At 37.8% G+C, this 15657-nt stretch overlaps 1 protein-coding gene across 2 annotated transcripts in view; it reads left to right on the plus strand.

Moving 5' to 3' along the window:
• Window positions 1-15657, plus strand: part of REXO5 (RNA exonuclease 5) — a 60302-nt gene that overhangs the window by 1520 nt on the left and 43125 nt on the right. For both annotated transcript variants that reach the window (XM_004020820.6, XM_012104209.4), the window contains exons 2-5: window positions 7174-7286; window positions 8221-8347; window positions 9450-9546; window positions 12722-12865. In XM_004020820.6, the coding sequence (XP_004020869.3) occupies window positions 7174-7286; window positions 8221-8347; window positions 9450-9546; window positions 12722-12865 (481 nt within the window). The remainder of the gene's footprint in view (window positions 1-7173; window positions 7287-8220; window positions 8348-9449; window positions 9547-12721; window positions 12866-15657) is intronic.

Below are 15657 nucleotides of genomic sequence, written 5' to 3' on the forward strand. Positions count from 1 at the left end.
TTAGGTTTGTTTTCTCATTATTAGATTCAGGTTATACATCTTTGACAGGAATTTCACAGAAGTGATACTATATTCTCTTGTATTTTATCAGGTTGTACCCTAATTTGACTTGTCCCAGTACTGATAATATGAACCATGATAATTTGATTAAGAAAATATGTGCTAAATTTCTCTAAAGTTGCTCTTTTTCTGTTATTTTGTGGGGAGATGCTTCCTCATTAAACTTTCAGTTTATCCATTTTTTATTAGTATGAATTTGTGGATACTTATTTTATTCAATTAATTATAATTCATTACTATATTTATTTTGGTGTTCAAAATATCCCAGATTTGGTCATTAAGCTAGCTTCTGTGTCCCTTTGACATGGACCTAATCATTCTTGAGCATTTTCTTACTTTTCTGGCACAAAAAGATATTTCAGACTCTTCTATGCTTCCCCTGTCTTAGCCCTGAAATCAGCCATCTCTCTGAGGAGACTTGGTTCTTTTTAGTGGAGAATGACATTTAGAAATTCAAGATCTGGGTGCTAGATATGCTGATTGCTGTTGGGATGTCAATATTCCAAATGAGAGCTAAGAAATATGTGTGTATAGGTTTATACACACATATGTTTACATTAAAATACTTATATATATATATAGATATATCTATATATATTGAAAAACTGTCAATTCATATCAGAATCTTTGCTTCCAGTCCAATTCCACTGAGTTCATTCTAGTTGTCTCTCTTTTCATATTTATAACTTCCTTATATAGCTGAAAAATTTGACTCTTGTTACCTTGAAATATATTTGATTTGGTCCCCTCTTCCTGCCGTTGCCTCACACCCTCACACCCTCCTCACCCAGCTTAGGCTCTGGTCATTCTGCATAATGTACCAGGTCACTCTCCATTGTGAATGCCTTCATTGCTACTGTGACAAGCTACTCACTTGGTGGATGCCTGCACATATCCTTTTCAGGCTCTGAATTCAGTGACACTACTATTTGTCCCTTGGGACTGGTGCCCTCCTTACCCTAAATTCTTACATCTGATGCCAGCTTCACTGCTCTCCTCCTCATACTGCTCAGGCTTTGACACTTCACACTGGGCCACTGTCCTGCAATGTATGTTCTGATTTCCTAACCCTTGTTGTTCAGTCACTAAGTCATGTCCAACTCTTTGTGACCCCATGAACTACAGCATGCCAGGCGTCTCTGTCCTTTGCTAATTCCTTGAGTTTGCTCAAACTCAAGTCCATTGAGTCAGAGATGCCACCCAACCATTTCTTCCTCTGTTGCCCCCTTCTCTTGCCCTCACTCTTTCCCAGCATCAGGGTCTTTTCCAATGAGTTGGCTCTTTGCATCAGGTGGCCAAAATATTGGAGCTTCAGTATCAGTCCTTCCAGTGAATATTCAGGGTTGTTTTCCTTTAGGATTGACTGGATTGGTCTCCTTGCTGTCCAGGGGTCTCTCAAGAATCTTCTTCAGCACCACAGTTTGAAAGCAACAACTCTCAGGCATTCAGCCCTCATGCAGCCTTCTTTATGGTCCAGCTTTCACATCCATACATGACTGCTAGAAAAACCATAGCTTAGACTATATAGATCTTTGTTGGCAAAGTGATGTCTCTGCTTTTTACTACACTGTCTAGGTTTGTTACAGCTTTTCTTTCAAGGAGCATCTTAATTCCATGGCTGCAGTCCCATTCACAGTGATTTTGGAGCCCAAGAAAATAACATTTGTCACTGTTTCCATTTTTCCCCATCTATTTGCCATGAAGTGATGGGACTGGATGCCAAGATCTTTGTATCTGGAATGTAGAGTTTTCAGCAAGCTTTTTCATTCTCCTCTTTCACCTTCATCAAGAGGCTCTTTAGTTCCTTTCTGTTTTCTGCCATTAAAGTGGTATTATCTGCTTATCTGAGGTTGTTGGTATTTCTCCCAGCAATCTTGACTCCAGCTTGTGAGTCACCCAGGCTGGCACTTCTCATGATGTACTCTACATATGAGTTAAATAAGCAGCATAACAATATACAGCCTTTGACGTACTCCTTTCCCAATTTTGAAGCAGTCCGTTGTTCCATGTCCGATTCTAACTATTGCTTCTTGTCCTGCATACAGGTTTCTCAGGAGGCAGGTAAGGTGGTCTGGTATTCCCATCTCTTTAAGAATTTTCCACAGTTTGTTGTGATCCACACAGTAAAAGGCTTTGACATAGTCAAAGAAGCAGAAGTAGATGTTTTTCTGGAACTCTCTTGCTTTTTCTATGATCCAAAGGATGTTGGCAATTTGATCTCTGGTTCCTCTGCCTTTTCTAAATCCAGCTTGTACATCTGGAAGTTCTCAGTTCACGTACTGCCGAGGCCTAGCTTGAAAGATTTTCAGCATAATCTTGCTAGCATGTGAAATGAGTGAAACTGTATGGTAATTTGAACATCCTTTGGCATTGCCCTTCTTTGCAATTTGAATGAAAACTGACTTTTTCTAGTCCTGTGGCCACTGCTAAGTTTTCCAAATTTGCTGGCATATTGAGTGCAGCACTTTAACAGCATCATCTTTTAGGGTTTGAAATAGCTCACCTGGAATTCCATCACCTCCACTAGCTTTGTTCATAATAATGCTTCCTAAGGCCCACTTGACTTCACACTCCTAGGATATCTGGCTCTAGGTGAGTGACCACACCATCATGGTTATCTGGGTCATTATTTTTGTACAGTTTTTTCTTTGTATTCTTGCCACCTCTTCTTTATATCTTCTGGTTCTGTTAGGTCCTTACCATTTCTATTCTTCATTGTGTCCGTCTTTGTATGAAATGTTTCCTTGGTATCTCTGTTACTGAGTCCAAGCTTGCTCTGCTCACTGCACAATAGGCCAGTGAATCCGAGACGAGGTGTTGAGGCAAGGAAGAACTGGCAGACTGAGAAGATGGCGACTAGCACCTCAAAGTAACCATTTTATTGGGGGCTGGATGCCAGGTTCTTTTAAAAGTAGAGAGAAAGAAGCAAAGTAAAAAGGCCATTAATTTTGCAAACATCTAGAATGGCAAGCCTCAGGCAGGGGATGTGTTAATTTTTTCCTTCCTGCCATCCACAGGTGGACAGGGTTCTGACAAAGACATTTTAGTTCAGAGCAGTCAGGCAGAGGGGCAGGATTCTCTGAGGCAAACCATTCTGTATGGTTATATATAATAACAAAAGCAACGAAAACCAAGTCAAAGAAACAGTTTCAACATGGAGTCAGAATTGGCTGCCTCTCTGCAACATCTCCCGTTTTTTTGAAGAGTTCTGTAGTGTTTCCCATTGTATTATTTTCCTCTATTTCTTTTCACTATTCACTTAAGAAGGCTCTCTTACCACTCCTTCTGGAACTCTGCATTCACCTGGACTTCCTCCTGTGTAGTATGCTCTCCCCATCCTACTCAGGCTCTGACATCCCATGTTTGGGAACTATGATTACTTACTGCTACATATAGAGTCCTTCATACATAGTCAATATTGTATATTTTTATTTGATATGTATAAATTTGTATATTTTTTCAGGAGTTAGCAATATTGTCAGAATGTAAGGTATACATGATTCAGTTTAGTTCAGTTCAGTTGCTCAGTCATATCCGACTCCTCGTGAACCCGTGAATCACAGCACACCAGGCCTCCCTGTCCATCAGCATCTCCCAGAGTTCACTCAAACTCACGTCCATCGAGTTGGTGATGCCATCCAGCCATCTCATCCTCTGTCGTCCCTGTCTCCTCCTGCCCCCAATCCCTCCCATCAATGAGTCAACTCTTTGCGTGAGGTGGCAAAAGTACTGGAGTTTCAGCTTTAGCATCATTCCTTCCAAAAGAACACCCAGGGCTGATCTCCTTTAGAATTGACTGGTGGGATCTCCTTGCAGTCCAAGGGACTCTCAAGAGTCTTCTCCAACACCACAGTTCAAAAGCATCAGTTCTTCGGCACTCAGCTTTCTTCACAGTACAACTCTCGCATCCATACATGACCACAGGAAAAACCATAGCCTTGACTAGACAGACCTTTGTTGTCAGAGTAATGTCTCTGCTTTTCAATATGCTATCTAGGTTGGTCATAACTTTTCCTCCAAGGAGTAAGCGTCTTTTAATTTCATGGCTACAGTCACCATCTGCAGTGATTTTGGAGCCCCAAAAAATAAAGTCTGACACTGTTTCCACTGTTTCCCCATCTATTTCCCATGAAGTGATGGGACCAGATGCCATGATCTTCGTTTTCTGAATGTTGAGCTTTAAGCCAACTTTTTCACTCTCCTCTTACACTTTCATCAAGAGGCTTTTAGTTCCTCTTCACTTTCTGCCATAAGGGTGGTGTCATCTGCATATCTGAGGTTATTGATATTTCTCCTGGCAATCTTGATTCCAGCTTGTGCTTCTTCCAGCCCAGCGTTTCTCATGATGTACTCTGCATATAAGTTAAATAAGCAGGGTGACAATATACAGCCTTGATGTACTTCTTTTCCTATTTGGAACCAGTCTGTTATTCCATGTCCAGTTCTAAGTGTTGCTTCCTGACCTGCATACAGATTTCTCAAGAGGCAGGTCAGATGGTCTGGTATTCCCATCTCTTGAAGAATTTTCCACAGCTTATTGTGATTCACACAGGCAAAGGTTTTGGCATAGTCAATAAAGCAGAAATAGATGTTTTCTGGAACTCTCTTGCTTTTTCCATGATCCAGTGGATGTTGGCAATTTGATCTCTGGCTCCTCTGCTTTTTCTAAAACCAGCTTGAACATCTGGAAGTTCATAGTTCATGTATTGCTGAAGCCTGGCTTGGAGAAGTTTGAGCATTACTTTACTAGTGTGTGAGATGAGTGCAATTGTGCGGTAGTTTGAGCATTCTTTAGCATTGCCTTTCTTTGGGATTGGAATGAAAACTGACCTTTTCCAGTCCTGTGGCCACTGCTGAGTTTTCCAAATTTGTTGACATATTGAGTGCAGCACTTTCACAGCATCATCTTTCAGGATTTGAAATAGCTCAACTGGAATTCCATCACCTTCACTAGCTTTGTTCGTAGTGATGCTTTCTAAGGCCCACTTGACTTCACATTTCAGGATGTCTGGCTATACCATCGTGATTATCTTGGTCGTGAAGATCTTTTTTGTACAGTTCTTCTGTGTATTCTTGCCACCTCTTCTTAATATCTTCTGCTTCTGTTAGGTCCATACCATTTCTGTCCTTTATTGAGTCCAGCTTTGCATGCAATATTCTCTTAGTATCTCTAATTTTCTTGAAGAGATCCCTAGTCTTTCCCATTCTGTTGTTTTCCTCTCTTTCTTTGCATTGATCGCTGAAGAAGGCTTTCTTATCTCTCCTTGCTATTCTTTGGAACTCTGCATTCAGATGCTTATATCTTTCCTTTTCTCCTTTGCTTTTCACTTCTCTTGTGTCAGCTATTTGTAAGGCCTCCTCAGACATCCATTTTGCTTTTTTGCATTTCTTTTCCACGGGCATAGTCTTGATCTCTGTCTCCTGTACAATGTACATGATTATTTGACCAGGAATTTATCCTGAGAAAATAGGTGTGCAAGGATGTCTATACAAGGATCCTCATCATAATACTGTTTTAATTTAAACAAGTGTCATCAATAGGTAATTTTTTTTAGGTAAGCTGTAAGTTTTTAGGTGAATTGAGAGAGTAGATTATTAAAGTTGATGTTTGTTATATTTAACAGCTATGGAAAGATATTTACAGATTTCCGCGCCACCCCCCCGCCCCAATCCCCATACCAAGCGGCTTGCAGTATCTCTTTTCCCTTACCAGGGACTGAACCCTGAGCTATAGCAATTACAGTGTGCCAAATCCTAACCACTAGACTTCCCTGGGGTTTTTTGTTTTTGGTTTTTTGTCGTGGAGGGAGTTGGTTACAAAACAATGTAAACTGTAATCCCTTGGGGACAGTATAGGCTAGAGATGAAAAGGGTTTGAGCTTTGGAGCCTGCATTCTGATTTTGGTTCTCCACTTTTCTGTCGTTCCTCCATTTCTTTATTTGTAAAATGGGGTTAATAGTAGTGCCTACTTACAAAGAATTAAATGATTTTATAGATGTGGGTAAGAAGTGGGTAAGTGCTCAGCATTAGCTTTAAATAGTCACATGGGAAAATAGCAGTAATAATATCTGGTGTTTACTTATCTTAGGGTATGTTGGGCACTGGCTTCAGTACATTACTCTTGCCTCAGTACATTACCTTGTTGGTTTTCCCAATAATCTCATAAGATAGAATTATAATTATTCTATAAATGAAAAAACCTTAGTCTTAGATCAAAGTACTTGTCCCTAACCTCTTAACATCTTATGGCACTTAGAATGGTAGAGCTTGGTATTTGACCTTAGGTAGTGGAACTCCGGGGCTTGAACTCCTAACAGCTGTTACTCTGAGGCCTCTCAGACCAAAGGAAAAATGATATGAGTTGTACTTGAATTGTACAAGTACAGGTGACTTATTTTCACCTATCTATTGTCAGTTTTACTCTTCTCTATTATCTGACTTTTTTAATAAGCATGAATAACTTTAATAACTTTATGTAAGTACAAAGCTGTTTTAAGGAGAGGCTTAAAGTCTGACTCCTTTGTTTAGGCCACGTTGGTCTTCTATGATCTGACTCCAACTTCACTTTCCTCTCATATCTCCATTGCTCTACGAAACAGGCAGTCTTGGCTCCAGCCAAACCAAACTACGTATTTAGGCACAATGTTTCCTCCTACCTGGCTGACTCTACTTTCAAGGTCCGGTTCCATTATTTTCATCTCAGTTATGCTGTCTCTAAAATTCTCCAACCCCCCAAGACAGTTAGTTTTAGCCTCTTTGCTCCTTTATCTTTAGAACAGCACCTATATCTTAAACAGGAATTACCTGTTTCTGCATTTTTTCTCCCTGGTAGAATGGGCTTCTTAACAGCATATTTTATTCATCCTGCTATTACTAGCACATAACAAGCTAGGGATATCTATAATTAAGGTTCCGTATCAGTGTTTATTAAATATCTTAGTAATACTGTCATATCACAGGTTGTTTTAGGCCTTCATTTCTAATTAATTAGAACCCTCCTTATGTTTATATTATGGTAAAATAATAAGAAACTAGAGTATTTTAAAATTTGCCTTGTTTTTGTTGCTGTTGTTTATAATCATAATCTGTCATGCCTTGATTTACTTTTGCAGAAAGCTCGATTATCTACCATTTTATTTGCTGAAAACTGTGAAGTAACCCATGGCCAGCTATGTGAATTGCTGAAGTATGCAGTTCTGGGCAAATCCAGTTTTCCTAAACCCAGGTATGAGATGAACTTTAGATGGATATAGACCTGAGGTTTCAAATTTGTATCTAGGGAACCATATCTGCCTGACATTTTTTATTTGCCCACCCAGAATGTCCTAATTTTTTAAACAAAATTACCAGCAATTTAAATTGGAAATTCCTTTGTAAAAATCCATATTTCTTAAAAAAATTCTGGCAACTGTCCTTATGAATATTGGCCTCTCATTTTAGATGTATACTTCAATGTCCCATCTGGCCTGCTTCCCTTATTTATATTATCTGTTTGGCTGCTATAGGTATTTTAGTTTATAACCTCTGATGGAGACCTGATTGAAATAACATCATATATTAAGAATTCCAATCTTTTTTCTTCTTTACAAATCAAGGGCAAAGAGAATATGACTGTTCTGGTATCCTTAGTGCCATTTTTAAATGTCTAATGAAAATTGTGTTTGTGTATGTGCCAATAGAGAGATTTTCAGATATATACTTCTGTCTGGGGGTTGGGTAGCTAAATACCTCAAAAACCCTCTCTGCATTAATAGATACTGCCATTGCTCTGTTACTTTATCTAAAACTGGCTTTCTTGAAGCCAGTCATGTGCTACTTCCATAGAAAGGATTGTAGAGCAGATTAGGGTGTTGAAGGTACGCCTTTGTAAATTGAGCTTAATTAGTTCCAGTTTAAAACACATCTTAATAAGATTTTAGATTTGAATTCATTGTGTTTCACTTGGTATTCTACTTGATTTGAATGAAATAAATAATTACCTCAAGAGATCTTTGTTTAAATTCTGTGCTGTAATTGCTGTTCTTCATTTCCAGGCAGTCAATGAGCAGTGATAAACTCTGATAGCTGTTGCTCAGTGCATTTTTCACACTTCCCTTCTGAATGCCTGTAACTGACTTAAAAGTTTCAGTCTTAGCTGTATTGGTTTGATTTTTCAACAGCTGGTGCCAGCTTTTTCACCAAAACCACCTGAAAAATGTGGTGGTTTTTATACTGCAGGGATTGAGTCAGCTACACTTTTACAAGTTCTATTTGGAATTTGGATTTCTCCGAAAGGCATTCAAACATGTAAGTCAAGAAAACTTTTTATTTGGACTTGAGTCAGGTTCTCACACTTCGAGACTAGTGCATATATTAATTGTGCTGCTTGGCAGCCTCATTGAACAAGAAGTAGAAGTTGTAGAAAGCTAAAAAGGCTACAATTGATACCTTGTGTTGGGATTAGATTTGTCTCTGATTTTTCCTTTTGGTTATCTAGGCAGAATCTCAGATTGCAATCTATAGTTCCCAGGCTGTAATCTATAGTTCCCAAATTGTAGTTGACATTGTCACATATTATTTGGGCATTGGTGTTTTTGAAAATTATAAAATTTATATAAAATCCATATTTCTTGGCCTCTCTTGACAATATCACAAGATTGAGTTCCCTTAAAACAGTATCTGGAGCTGAATAGCTGCTGTCTTCTTTAGAAAGGGCATGTACTCTTCATTTTCCCATAGCCTCCTCCATTCTTTATCAGACTGTTTCATCCATTTACCCTGGAGAGCATTTGAATTTGTTAGCCCTAACCTAATTCTCCTTGGGTCTTCATTTTCTTTTCTGCTTTAATTTGTTGAATACTACCTATGTGCTCAGCCCTTTATTACTCATACTTAGCATGCATCATCTTTAATTCTCAGAATAGTCTTATAAGAGATACTTTTTAAAATTCCCATTTTATTCGTAAGGAAACTGAGTAATGCGTCCGAGTTACAGCTAGTAAGTGGTTGAGCTGGAATTTAAGCCCAGGTGAGCCTGAGGCTTGAACTCTCAATCATTGCTTTTCTGTGTCATTTTTACCTGGCATGTTATCCACTAAAGTAATGCATATGAAAGTGCTTTGAAAAATAAAGGGTACTCTGCTTTTCTGAGTTACAAGTTTTTTAATGTTTATTTCTTTAGTATAATGTGAAGCAAAGCAAATTGCTAGAGTAGGATAAATGGTATTTCACTTATTCAGTCATTTTTACACATTAAGGAAACAGTTCTCATTTTACAATGCAAACAGTTAAGGTCCAGATTTTTCATAGCGCTGAGCTGAGTCTACATAGCATAGCACTGAGTCTAGACCTTTGACAGTATTTTAACTGCTTTCAAACGTTTTTGTAAAAGCCTGTTATGTATTTTCAGAAATTCCGCTTGCCTCCCCCTTCATCTGATTTCCTAGCTGATATCATCGGGCTGCAAAAGAAACAAATAATTGGGAATCTGCCCAAAGCAATGGAAGGTATGATTATGACTCTGGTTTGATGATTTGCTCATATGGATATGCTTTGTTGTTCCTTAGTCACTAAGTCATGTCTGACTCTTTGCCTCTCCATAGACTGTAGCCCACCAGGCTCCTCTGTCCATGGATTTGTCAGGCAGGAATACTAGAGTGGGTTGCTATTTCCTTCTCTAGGGGGATCTTCCTGACCCAGGGATTGAACCCCCCGGTTCCTGCCACATCTGCAGGCAGATTCATTGCTGCTGAGTCACCGGGGAAGCCCTTGGATATGCTTACAAGTAGGTTTATCAGTCAAGTTTATTTTTGCAAACAACAAAACTCAATTCCAATTAAATTAAGCAGAAAAGCGATTTTGTGTGTGTGTGTGTGTGTGTTTAAGGAAAAAGAAAAGTATATTCCCTGGTTATCACTGACAGTAGATTCTTATGAATCACTGTGAATCATTTTTAAACTGTCCCTGGGTCTTTGTACACACAAATGTACAAATGGGAAGGAAGATCTTACCTCTTACTAATGAGGGGATGCTCACTAATACTACCCACAATGGGGAATAGGCAAGTTTAGATGCTGGCCAGCTAAAGTATAAATATCCACAATAGCAGTGTTTTTCAGACTGGGTTGTGTCCCATTAGCAAGTTATAGCTGACCTTGTCTTTTGAGGGGCAAGGAGGTGAGTGATGGAATAGACCTTAACAGTTCATTGCAGATAGTAAGGTAAGTATTGTTCAATAATGCTTTTTGTATGTATATTCAGAAATCATTTAAATTATTGAATAGTTGCACTGAGGGAACATGAAAAAGTGGTGAGGAAGAACCAATGATTCCTTTCCATATTCTTCATCACTGTGTTTCCTATTATCTTCTAGCTCAAAAGCATCTTACTTCCTATCTTTGCATTGTTTCCCTTTCCTTCTTTCTAATAGATGTCCATATCAGACCTGCAATTTCATTTAATTTGACATCTACTATGTTTTGACATATTTGAGTGAATTACAGAGTAGTCATTATGAGATTCAAAACTCATGTAAAACCATTGAGTTGTAAAAGAAAGGATGTAATCTGAAAAAAAGAAATTGATGTGACTGAAGAATATGGATTGTTGAGGGTGACTAGGGGTGGAGATGGAATAAGAGGGGATGTAGTAGTGAGAGATGAGGCTTAGAGGTAGGTTTAAATGTTTTGCAGGCTGTAAATGCCATGCTAAGAATTTTGGGTTTATTCTGTAAGCATTGAGGAACTAGAGGGTTATAGCTAATTCTCTGTCCTAAGGATTTTGCTTCAGTTTCCCAACCTAAATATCAAAGTCCAAGTTATAGTCCAAAGTCCATAGCACTTTGATCTTTCTTCACTTTAGTCTTTCTTTGAAATATTCATCTATTATTCTCCAGTTTACCCACCTCTTCTGGGGATAACTCCCGTATCTTTGGCTTTGATGTCCCAAATTCCAGGCCTACATTTTCTCATCTGCCTGCTGGATGTTGCTACCTGGATATTCCATTGTACCCTCAATTGTAGCATAATTAAAAGCATTTTTTTTCATCCTTAAATAATAGACTTCCACCTTCAAATCCTCTTTCCTGTTAGTGTTGTTTTTCTCTAAGACACCAGTCTTGAATTTTAGAATTTCTTTTATTTTGGCTCCCCATACCCAATCTGCATGACTCATTCCCTTTGCTATTAAGAATCTCTATTCAAATGTTACTTTATAAGAGACCTTCCCTGATTATAAAATATATGACATTAACCCTTTTCCTGCCCTAGCACTCCCATTCCTCCTTTACCTTATCCTCACCTAATATATTATGTATTTGTTTATTGTACATCTTCTCAACTAGAATTTAGGAGAATTTGTTGATTTTGTTCATTGGGGAATCTACTGGGTAGAGCAATTCCAGGCATATAATAAGTACTCAGTAAATATTTTGTTGACTGAATTGAATTATTCTGTCACTATGCTTTATCAGTTTTTCTTCTGTAATGTTTCTTTTATCCTTTTTCTTCCATCCCTCCACCATCTTAATCCAGACTTTTTTTTTTGCCAGAATTATTGCAAAGTCATTTTTCTCTCTACTACATTTTCTACATATCTTTGAGATTGATCTTTCTTAAAGTAGTGTTTGGTTATGCCACTTCCCTTCTCAGGAGCTTTCTGTTGCTCCATAAGTCCAAACTCTTGAGCCTGAAGTTCATAGTGGTCTACAGTTCACTTTTTCCCTCTTCTTTCAACTTGTTTCTTATACTGCTCTTCTACAAAGATCTTTTGTCCTCCCTGACTTGTCTAGTCATTACCTCACCAAGTTTGGTTTGTACATTTCTCTTACTTGGAATGCCCTCTTTTCTTATTTCTGATATTTTGGCTGTTTGGGTTGCCAGGACCAGATACCCATTTAGGCCACCTTAAGTGAGAGGATATTATTTGAAGGATGCCTATGGACTAGAAAGACATCAAGAATCTAAGTGCCTCTGGTGAAGACCTTTTCTTTATCCTTTTCATGGCATCTTAGCTTCTTTGTTTTCTGTTCTAACCGGTCTGTTCTCTGTATTTCTACTTCAGTTTTGGAAGCAAGAAAGCTGATCAGCTTAGCTGATACCCTTATTCTTTTTGAGCATGGCAAGGAATACCAAATTACTGGTCAGTTTATAATTGGCTCCCTCTTTAGCCAGGTCCCCACTCTTAATCCAATCAGTAACTGCTGCTTCTTAAAGAACAGGCTTGTGTTTGAGCAAGTGGTTAGGGGTGCAGTAGACTTATTAGGAGTGGCAGACACTGTAACAGACTAGTTTCAGTTCAGTTTAGTTGCTCAGTCATGTCTGAGTCTGCATCCCCATGGACTGCAGTATGCCAGGCTTCCCTGTCCATTGTTAACAGGCTAGTTTAATACAGCAAATATCTGAATTCTGCCCTTTAAGACTAGACTCAGCTAGTCTTTTCCTCTCTTGAACCATTTCTGACTATCTCAGCCAGTGTATTCTCCCTTTCCCTTTTATAGCTTTTATTGTTACAACCCATTTGAGAGTTATTTTTGCTTTGTGCTTCTGTAAATATATTAGAATGCAAGCTCCTTTAAAGTTGGGATTGGGCTTATAAACCTTTTGATCTATACATCATTAAAAGACATGTCCTCTGAGGTCTTATAAATATACTTTATAACATATGTGATTGTCTTTGTTTCAGGGTCTTTACATTTTGCTAGCTCAAAAATTAGCATCAACTTGCAGAAAGACCCCATCATTCAAAAGTATGGCTCTAAGAAAGTGGGCTTGACTAGATGCCTTCTCACAAAGGAGGAAATGAAAACATATCACTTTCCATTACAAGGTTGGTATAGATTTTATCCTGTGTTGGCAACAATGGAAGAATATCTGTCAGTTTGTTTAAAAATATTACTGTTGAAAGTTTGTTTTTATGGACCGATTTCCAAGTGACTTATTCCATCCTCTATTAAAGAGGAAATACTTTAAGTGCAATGTTTCGTAAAGTATAGGATGTATACTGTGACTGATTTTACATAGTACATGAACATGACCTTAAATAACATTGAAATATTTTGTGGGAATAAAAAAATATTCCTTTTTTATTTTTCTTTCATTCCTTTTTAGTGTATTGAAGTCAGTATGTCTTTAACATTTTAACACTTCTCTAGTACTTCTAATCTTCCTCCCACCCACCCCCACCTCCATTTTCTTTAATAAATAGGTCTAGGCTCAGAGCCTTGGTCAGTTATGTAGTAAGACTTTAATAAAAATTCTTTTATTTATTACCTCTTAATCACAGCAGTAATGTTATAATTTCTTTAAAAAAAAAAAGCCCTATTGAGATATAAGTAACCTATCATACAGTTCACCCATTTAAAGTATACAATTTCAATAGTTTTTAGTATGTTTGCAGATTTCGTCAACTATTGCCGCAATCAGTTTAGAACACTTTCCTCACCCCAAAAGAAACCTTGTACTATCATTTCCTGCAATGCCCTTTAGCCCAAGGCAACTACTAGTTACTCTCTGTTAATAGTTTTACCTATTATGAAATATAAATGGAATCACACAATATGTGGTCTTTTGTAACTGTTTTTTTTAGCTTAGCATAAAATTTTCATGGTTTATCCATGTTGTAGCATGTATTATTATGTCATTTATTTTCATTCTAATGATATTCCATGTATGTTTATACAGTTTATTTATCCAGTCATCAGTTGATGACATTTGAGTTGTTTATTCTTTGGGGCTGTTGTGAATAATGCTACATCCAGATGAAAGTTTTTTGCATGGGTATATGTTTTCATTTTTCATAAGTATGTAGCAAAGGGTATATACCTACCAAATCCTATGGTAACTCTGTTTATCCTTTTAAGGAACTACCAGACTGTCTTTTTTTTTCCTTTTTTAAAAATTTAAAATAATTTACTCATTTATTTATTTTAATTGGAGGCTAATTACTTTACAATATTGTGGTGGTTTTTGCCAAACATCAACATGAATCAGCCATGGGTGAATATGTGTCCTCCCATCCTGAACCCACCCCTCACACATCCCTCCCTACCCCATCACTCTGGGTTGACCCAGCTTCGAGTGCCATGCTTCATGTGTCAAACTTGTACAGGTCATCTGTTTTACATATGGTAATATACATGTTTCAATGTTATTCTCTCAAATTATCCCACCCTCGCCTTCTCCCACATAGTCCAAATCTCTGTTCTTTACATCTGTGTCTCTTTTGCTGTCTTACAGATAGGGTCGTCATTACTGTCTTTATAAATCCCATATATATTCCATATAAATTACATATATACAGTGTTAGTATACCGTATTGGTGTTTCTGTTTCACTTCACTCCATATAATAGGCTCTAATTTCACCCACCTCATTAGAACTGACTCAAATGCATTCTTTTTTTAATAGCTGAGTAATATTCCATTGTGTATATGTACCACAGCTTCTTTATCCATTCTCTGCCGATGGACATCTAGGTTGCTTCCATGTCCTAGCTATTGTAAACAGTGCTGCAGTGAACATTGGGGTACATGTGTTTCTTTCAATTCTGGTTTCTTCGGTGTGTATGCCCAGCAGTGGAATTGTTGGGTCATATGGCAGTTCTGTTTCCAGTTTTTTAAAGGAATCTCCACACTGTTCTCCATAGTGGCTGTACTAGTTTGTATTCCCACCAACAGTGTAAAAAGGTTCCCTTTTCTCCACACCCTCTCCAGCATTTATTGTTTGTAGAGTTTTTGATGGCAGCCATTCTGACCCACATAAGATGGTACCTCATTGTGGTTTTGATTTGCATTTCTCTAGTAACGAGTGATGTTAAAACACTCATTCATATTTTCATTTTTGTTAGCCATCTGTATGTCTTCTTTGGAGAAATGTCTGTTTAGTTCTTTGGCCCACTTTTTGATTGGGTCTTTTGTTTTTCTGGTATTGAGCTGCATGAACTGCTTATATATTTTAAAGATTAATTCTTTGTCAGTTGTTTTATTTGCTGTTATTTTCTCCCATTCTGACGGCTGCCTTTTCACCTTGCCTATAGTTTCCTTCATTGTGCAAAAGCATTTAAGTTTAATTATGTCCCATTTGTTGTTTTTTGTTTTTATTTCCGTTACTCTGGGAGGTGGGTCATAGAGAATCTTGCTGTAATTTATGTCAGAGTGTTCTGCCTATGTTTTCCTCCAAGAGCTTTATAGTTTCTGGTCTTACATGAAGATCTTTAATCGATTTTGAATTTATTTTTGTGTATGGTGTTAGAAAGTGTTCTAGTTTCATTCATTTACGTGTAGTTGACCAGTTTTCCCAGCACCACTTGTTAAAGAGATTGTGTTTTCTCCATTGTATATTTTGCCTCCTTTGTCAAAGATAAGGTGTCCATAGGTGTGTGTCTTTGTGCCAGTGCCATACTGTCTTGATGACTGTAGCTTTGTAGTATAGTCTGAAGTCAGGCAGGTTGATTGCTCCCGTTCCATTCTTCTTTCTCAAGGTTGCTTTGGCTATTTGAGGTTTTTTTGTGTTTACATACAAATTGTGAGATTATTTGTTTTGGTTCTGTGAAAAATACTGTTGGTAGCTTTATAGGGATTGAATTTAATCTATAGATTAATTCGGGTAGTAAACTCATTTT

Source organism: Ovis aries, chromosome 24 (assembly GCF_016772045.2).
Source record: "Ovis aries strain OAR_USU_Benz2616 breed Rambouillet chromosome 24, ARS-UI_Ramb_v3.0, whole genome shotgun sequence".
Classification (NCBI taxonomy): Eukaryota; Metazoa; Chordata; class Mammalia; order Artiodactyla; family Bovidae; genus Ovis; species Ovis aries.